The sequence below is a fragment of the Bufo bufo genome, chromosome 10 (assembly GCF_905171765.1).
Source record: "Bufo bufo chromosome 10, aBufBuf1.1, whole genome shotgun sequence".
Classification (NCBI taxonomy): Eukaryota; Metazoa; Chordata; class Amphibia; order Anura; family Bufonidae; genus Bufo; species Bufo bufo.
The window spans coordinates 17,277,802-17,286,231 of NC_053398.1; the positions used below are offsets into that span (position 1 = coordinate 17,277,802).

Sequence of the window (8,430 nt, forward strand, 5' to 3'; positions counted from 1 at the left end):
TATTGTCCGCAAATCACGGTGCTTGGCTCCATTCAAGTCAATGGGTCCGCAAAACAAACAAACCACATACGGAAATGCATCCGTACGCCTTCCATATCCGCTCCGTTTTTGCGGAACCATCTATTGAAAATGTTATGCCCAGACTATTTTTTTTAATGTAATTACACTACACTGTATATGCCATACGGAAAGACTGAACAGAAACGAAAAAAAAAAAAAAAACACGGAACGGATCCCTTCGAAAAACAGACCGCAAAACACAGAAAAAGCCATACGGTCGTGTGCATGAGCCCTTACTGAAATAATGGTTTACTGCAGCCCTAGCGTGCACCCATTTTACTCTGCAGTACGCAGGCACCAGGCCAAGTAATGTACGCCACGAGTTATGCATCTTCAACATGGCAGCCAATGGTCGACATGTCACTGCGCTGCACACACAGATTTTATAGCCTAGTCCAAATACACAAATTTAAAATTAGCGGAACGTGTCCCCCGCCCGTAATGCAGGATGCTTATGCCGCTACGTTTGAGGTTATGCCACCCGCGCAGCCGTTAAAGTGTTCGCCTTATAAAAAGCGGCCTCCTAGAAACCCCATCAGAACCCCACTCCCCTTTCAGACGCAGCGTCCACTCTGCGCATTTTACGTACGGATTTGCTGACAGACGACCTGCAGTGTATGGTGGCAGCAAAAGCAGACGAGATTTTATCAAATCTGATCCATGTGCGGTGGGAAGAGAAACTAAAAATCTGTTAACTAAATTGCCAAGTGGTGCCGATTTTAAAGCTGCAGCTCGTCAAATCTTTCTTCGGATTTTCACCCCTTTCGGTGCGGCGGGGCCATGTGTGTGGCGACTCGGCAGCAGAATCCACATCATTATTTTTCTGATCAGTCAGCAAAAAATAAAAAAATCCCGGGCATCAGTTACACAAATTTGGCATCCGTTTGCGCCACTTCCACCTGAGTCGTCCCCATAAACCCCCCCCCCCCCCCCCAGGAAAAAAAAAAACCACACACACCACAAGCAGAAAAATAACAGGTGTGAACTCTCCCTAAAGGCTCATTCACACAAACGTAAGGGCTCCGTGCCCATGCTGCGGACCGCAATATACGGCCACCGGCTGCGTGCAGTGCGAGTCCGCAATCCACAAAAGATAGGCCATGTCCCATCTTCAGCCGTATCTTACGGACCAATTCAAGCCAGTGGGTCCAAATGTGCACACGGCCGAAGCCCGTATATTGCGGTCTGCAGCACGAGCACGGAGCCCTTACGTTCGTGTGAATGAGCCCTAATGCAGGCAGATTGGGCAGCTAACCCTGCAATGGATATTTCTGGTACACGAGGACCTTCCCTAACGGCGCCTGCGCGCGGCCGTGTAGCTCATGTGGCGGTTGCTGCATCTGCTACTTGCAGATTTTGACGCCGATTTGCCCCCAGACATTGTTCTGTGCATTGGAAATAATATATGCGCCACAGTTTAATTTCCGAGATTTAAAAAAAAAAATCTTTTATACGGAGCTGGCGCTGTATTAGGTGCAAAACTCCACGTGTACCATGCACAGTGTGCATGCGGCCTTAGTTCGCCAGTCAACATGGCGGCTGTCGCTAGGGGCCTCCTAGGCACCAATATGGCGGCCTGCAAAGGGGGCTCCTGGCTGCATTCCATTGGGGGAGAGGAGTGGGTGAATTTAGGGCATACAAAAAACACAAAGCCATGAAGTTCATGCAGTTCTACACGTTTTACTAAGCTTTTATAAAAAATAAAAAAATCATCATCGCATATAAGGAGGTGAGACGACTGCAGGAGTCTCATCTACTTCAGGGACACAATGGCCGGAGAATGCGGGGAGCAGGCGGTCACAGAAACGTGATGGCTTCCTGTCCCAGAGCCCACACCGCGGCAGTCGGCGCAGGGCATTCTGGGACTTGTAGTCCGCCCGCAGAGGGCCCCCATGATGAGGAGACGTCACCTCCTCTCCGAACGGGACACAATGAGGAGGCCGCCTCCCCTCCCCCACCCTCCGCGCCTCACACTGGGAGCCGCCATGTTTGCCCGCGGCCTAGTCCATGTGCGGCGCCGAGCCGGGACCTGCCCGACACAAAGCGCCGCGATACAGCAGCTCCGCCCCGCCGCCAGCGACACACGTGCGGCCTAGTTCCTCGGCAGTCACGGCTGTGTAATATCAGGACGATGGCCGCTGTCTGACCGGGCACGCTGGTAGTTGTAGTTCCACTGGCAGCACACTGACCCCCAGCACACCACAGCCTCACAAGACTGGTTCGCCAGTTGCAATCTGCGCCAAGTTCTGCCATGTAAACATTCCCCCTCCATAAATTCTGTGCCAAATACAGGATCCAGCCAGGAACTGGTTAACTGCGTTAGTGCCAGTGACCGGGCGCCTCTTATACATCAGGTTTTTGTATATACAGTTGGAGGATCTCAAAGTCCACTACATTCAGACGAAGGTCCGCCGAAACGCGCGTCGGGGGCTGGCGCCGCCCCAGAGGGGACACACAAGGGGCATAGGGACTGTTCATTGCACGTAGGAGATTCTTAGACGCACTTGGTTTCATGTATGAATTGTGTTATTATATTTATACATTTCATGCGGTCTGGTCATTTTTATTGGCATATATACACATCCAAAAGGTGCAGACCGAACGCGTACAGTACACCTCCACGAGCCCGCGTAACGGGGTATTCACACGATGCAGTTCCATTCATCTAGACCAGAGGCAGCGGCATGGATGGGGCAGTCTCGCGGGGGGTGTACACCCCTAATAGGGGTCTGGACACAACAAGAACCCAAAATGCAGGAGTCAGGGGCAGCAGTCGTTCCACCTCTGCAGTGCAGAATCCCCCCCCCCCCCAAGGGGGTCTGGCATGTCACATCTGCAAGGGGAACGACATCTACGGCTCCGAGTTGAGCCCGTTACCCATGAGGAGCCATAACAGACCACGGAGAAGTCAAGTTCACAGCCAAATAAATGCAGCCATGGTCTGCAGACGCTGCACCCGATGTGTCCACCCCTCCCAACGCACAAGCGTTCAGGGTCGACGCCAGCAGACCAGAAAGCCCAGTAAGGGCACAGCCACAGGTGACTGGTCCACTGCATTAAAAAAAAAACTGAAATGCGCCAGAATTGCAGCAGGTGTTCGTGGCCTTCAGCCTCCACATCGCAAAGACTTAAAGCCACGGATAAAACCCGCAGCAGCAGCGCCGGTCGGACGAGCTTTCTGAAACCACATGCGCTCGGCTTCTACTCTATGCTGGAGAATTCTTTTTATTTTTTGCATGAAAACCGGCAGCTCTACGTCACTCGCAGTGAATGGGGCGAGGACAGACGCCTGGCGGGTGCGCTCGTTTTCCCTGCACGTCGTATGTGCAAACACATGAACACCGAGACTGGCAGAACACGACTGGGCTGGGGGCAGGGCACATGTACCCGACCTACTGTAATCTCCAACTGGTGGCAAGACTACAACCCCCAGCGTGCCCCGAGAGCTTCACGGGCTGAAGACCACTGTTCTGTGGAGTAGAAAGAAGCAGAGCAATGCATAGGGAGGGGCTGTCTGAGACCAAAGGACCGCCATTACATGTTCACAACAGAAGCCGCACACAGATTACCTATAATTGCCGCGCTGCGCCTGTACTTGCCACATGAAACGGCAGCTGAGAATTCTGCCCTTTTAAGGATCAGCCACAGACAACTCCATGATAAACCAGCCATGAGACTCATGTGAACAGAGCCCAATACAAATGTGGCAGTAAGTGGAGTAAAGGGGATGTTGATTGCTGGCAGCAAGACTGCTCTGTTGGGTCCCCTGGATGCAAGTTTCCTGTTTGACCCTTCTGCAGCCAATCGCTGGCTGCAGTGGTGACCTGCCTCCCTTGTGTCATGACAAATAGTCACGTCACACATGGGGGGTGGGGACTCATTTGTGAGGCTGATTGGCTGCAGCAACAGCAAACAGGAGGTTTACATCCAGGGAGTAGAGGAACGAAGATGCCAGCACCCAGAAGCATGCTCCCCTTCACAGGTCTTCCAAGAGTATTCACTATAGGCCGGGGATGCTCAACCTGCAGCCCTCCACCTGTTGCAAAACTACAACTCCCAGCATGCACTAATAGCTGTAGGCTGTCCAGGCATGCTGGAGGTTGTAGTTTTGCAACAGCTGGAGGGTGCAGGTTGGGCATCCCTGCTACAGGCAACTGTTCCGGCATATGCAAAAAGCTTGGTTTCATCTCAGCCAAGACTCCTAAAGAAGCTAAGCCCAGTGCAGATTTGGTAAGGTGTTTGCATGTGCCAAGAACCAGGACTGAATATCTTGCATCTACAATGTACATGAGGGCAGCAAAAGCCTTGTACCACGGTGCAAGTATTCAACCCCCTAATGGGCAAATCCACACCTGCAGCAGGCGGAGGAACGGTCTACTGGAATTGCTGTATCCGGCATAGCCAGACACCGCCAGATCCCATTCACTATAATGAGGTCCGGCGTCTGGCTTTGCCGGATATGGAAACTTTGGTATTCCGCTCCCCTGCCGGAGGGTAACCTCGGATTGGCTGCTGCAGGTGTGAACCTACCCTTACCAGGGATTCCTTGTACAAGCTCAGTGGATCCAATTCAAATCTGAAACTGATGAAAGAAACTTCAGAGGCTGGAAATGCGTCAAGTCACAGACAAGGTTCATATGCCAACACCACAGACGGGAAGACACATTTCCAAGGCCGGGGGAGGTTAGAACCGCAGCGATCACCCTGGCTGGTACTAGGCAGAGGGGGCACGACCCAACAAGAGCTCATGATTCAGCACCCAGCGCTGTGTGGGAGGCACATCTACAGCCTTCATATTGTCAAATATACAAACCTTCTTCTTTTCAAGGTTACGGATTTTCTTGTCAAGGACCACCAGGATCTGTTTCATGGCCTCACTCTGTATGCTTCCAGTACCAGTCGCCGCTGCCTCGCCGGAGCCCGGCACAGCCTTGCTGCTTGTGGCTGAGGGCATCTAAGAGAAGAGAAGACAAAACATTAGCACCCTCCTTACCCAGGCAGCGCTACTTATCTCCCAACCAGGCCACCACACCCCTACAGCTGAGCGGACCCGATGTAGTAGACACTGTGCGCCTATAGCAATAACCGTTCACCCTGGAACCAGCCTGCTTCATAATCTGTACTGGCATCAGAGACCGAGAAGGCTGGTACGCTGTCGTCTGATGCCCACTACATGCCGAATAATCTGAATTGAAGGGGTTGTCCACCATCACTTCACTAAACCTGCAAAGGGGGCACTTACCTGCCCCCCCCCCACCCCACTTGGCTCCAGATCCTCTGTTCTCCATGCTCCAGCTTCCATTTGTCAGCCCCAGAGTGGCTAGGATTCCCGCATGCCACTACAGCCAATCACAAGCTGCTTGGGGGACACATCACTGCTGCTGCCAGTCATTGCCTGCAGTGGCACACTATCCCAATTCACTCTGAAAGTAGACAAGCAGGGACCAGGACGCAAACTTCTGTCCACAGGACTGGTGTGGGGGAGGGGGCAGAAAGGCAGCCAAAGATGGACGACCCCTTTAAGACCAATAACCCGACTAAATACATATATTTACTAAAAGCAGAGAATGTGGCTAAAAATAACCATAACCAGGTAAATCGCCACCGCTCCAGCACATCAGGTCTCCTTTCACATCCCTGCAGTGATGGCGTGCCGTACCTACACACGACCGCTGCAGCCAACACGCAACATGTCATCACATGCCAGCAGGACCATGGCACAGACAGGGGATTTACCAGGTTTCTCCCCCCAACTTCCTTACTTTTAGTCATTTTTTAAAGGGGCTGTCCGGGCTTTTAATGATGATGACCTAGATAGGTCACCAATATCCGATCGGCGGGGAAGGGGGTCCGACAACTGGCACCCCCACCGATCAGCTGTATGAGGAGACGGTGCCCAGTGTGCTCGCGTGCCGTCTCCCTTCCTGCTCTGCCATAGACAGCAGCAGTGAGCTCCTCATAAACACGACCATAGTTCTGGTCCGCATCCGAGCCGCAGTTTTTGCCGGCTCGGATGAGGACCCATTCACTTTATTGGGGCCGCAAAAGATGCCGACAGCACTCTGTCTGCTGTCCACATCCATTGCTCCGTTCGTGGCCCCGCAAAAAAATAAATAGAACATGTCCTATTCTTGACCGTTTTGTGGACAAGAATAGGCATTTCTACAATGGGCTTCCGTTTTTTTGTGGATCCACGGTTGGCAGACGGCAAAAAAAAAAAACGATCTGATATTGATGACCTATCCTGAGGATAGGTCATCAATATCAAAAGACCAGAGAACCCCTTTAAAGGGTCACTTAGTATTCAAAAGACCTTACGTCAGAGACGTATCAAAAGCTTTGATCAGTGGGGGTCCGAGTGCTGAGACCCCCCCCCCCAGACAGTCGTTAGAACGAGGAGAGAGAAGAGCTCACATTTAAACTCTCTATTGAGCCTGTCTCCTGCAGCGCAGAGGAAGTGCAATGTGAGCTCTTCTCTCTCCTCGTTCTAGTGATCGCTGGGGGCCGCAGCAATCAGACACCCACCTATCAAGACTCAATAGGTCTTATATATTTTTTTAAAACTCAAAGACCCCTTTAAAATCACTTGAAAACGTAGAGGGGGGAAAAAGTAAAAGTAAAAAAATATATATATATATTTATATAATTTTCAACCTTCATGGTAGAGTTAGTAGAAAATGAAAGACCACTTAGATTTTATACAATAAAGTTTTTTTTACCCCACTGTAAAAAAAAATATATATATTATTCTCCCCCCCTTATAAGGTGGATAAGAAGGCAACTGAGCAGCCATCACCATGGAGACAGGGGCTACTCTGAGGGTCAGCCATGTCCATGGAAAGGTCAGGGGTCAGTGCTCCCCAATAACGGACCAGCAGCTACAACACCCCGGGCTGGCAAATACACGGCTGTATCCATCCGCCGGCACAGAAAACAATCCCGACCCGGACCCTATTACCCCTCCATTATCAATAATCATTACGCCCGCTCCCAGACCCGATGGTGCAGCCATCGCCCTCCCGCCCCACCTTTCAGGGTCTCCGCGGTGTGTCGGTCACGGGGCCTGAGCGCTGGTCGCGGTGTGAGGTTGAGAGAGGAGTCGCCGCCGCCACTGCCGCCTCACCGAGCTAATGAGGCCGAAAGACAGGAAGCGGAGGAATTTACACAGCTGGGGGCCTGATGCGGGCTGCCCGCCACGGTGCCTGAAGCGTAAGCCGCTTCTTTCCCGCTATTCCTTGCGTTCCGACAAGCTCTGGAGATGCGCTCCGTTACCTCACGGTATTCGGTGTTCGCCTGCGATAGTCAAAGGAAGAATCAGGCGACACACAGTGAGCCTAAACGGACAATGGAGGGCAATGGGCAGGGTCGAGGACCACGGGGAAGGGAGGAGTATAAAAGAGGCGGGCTTAGGCTAATACAGGGACATAAACCCCGCCCTCTGGTTAAAGGGGCAGTGTTCATTGTTGTGTTTTTGTAGCAGAATGCAGGACTTTGCCTCCGTTTCCTCTTCCTGGTTCTGCGCTCCCTTCTCTTCCCAAAATGACTTCTAACCAAATATCTAAACAAACGTATTATTTAAAGTTTATTACAGGCCAGAGACAGTAATCAATATGCATTAGGCTATTTTCACATGGATCCGGTACTTAAATTTTTTCAAAGATCAAAAGTGAAACCAGCTCCTCCTATATCCCGGCGCAGACTGGAAAACCAGATCCGGTGTTCTGCCAGATCTCTATAGCTTGCCGAAAGTCTATAGCGGAAGTGACGTGGTGCGCTGCGCAAGCGCACAAGCGTACTTCAGCGAAGCATTCCTGCAGCACCGCGCGTGCGCACATTTCTTAAAGTGACAGTCATCTACATTAAAATACAGCTCCATTAATCTACATTAATTTGTACCCTTGCGGGCTTGCTTCGCTCGCCACGCGCTGCGCTCGGCATTTTGTAAAACTAACTCTATGCCGCCATTGATAGTAAAGAAGGAAATGGATAGTCTCTTTCTTTACTATCCATTTCCTTCTTTACTATCAATGGCGGCAGAGTTAGTTTTACAAAATGCCGAGCGCAGCGAGGCCGAGCCCGATGCGTGGCGAGCGAAGCGAGGCCGCGAGGGTACAAATTAATGTAGATGCTGTATTTTACTGGAGGTGACTGTCACTTTAAGACGATGATGCGGATGATTTGTGGAAGTGCGCTTGTGCAGTGCACCACGTCACTTCCGCTATAGACTTTCGGCAAGCTATAGAGATCTGGCAGAACACCGGCGACACGGCAATTTCTAGAACCCTTGGTACCGGATGCGGCATTTATACATTTCTATGGAAATTAACACCGGATCCGGCAACTGCGGTAATGTTCCAGGATTTTGGCCGG

General features: G+C 51.4%; 1 protein-coding gene across 1 annotated transcript in view; it reads right to left on the reverse strand.

The window, feature by feature from the left end:
- The window catches only part of CAPRIN1 (cell cycle associated protein 1), a 32,704-nt gene extending 25,461 nt beyond the window's left edge, over positions 1–7,243 (reverse strand). Inside the window, exons 1-2 of the mRNA XM_040410702.1 lie at positions 7,089–7,243; positions 4,874–5,014 (exon numbers count right to left, since the gene is read on the reverse strand). Of these exons, the coding sequence (XP_040266636.1) occupies positions 4,874–5,014 (141 nt within the window). The 5' untranslated portion in view covers positions 7,089–7,243. The remainder of the gene's footprint in view (positions 1–4,873; positions 5,015–7,088) is intronic.
- Positions 7,244–8,430: the final 1,187 nt, after the last annotated feature.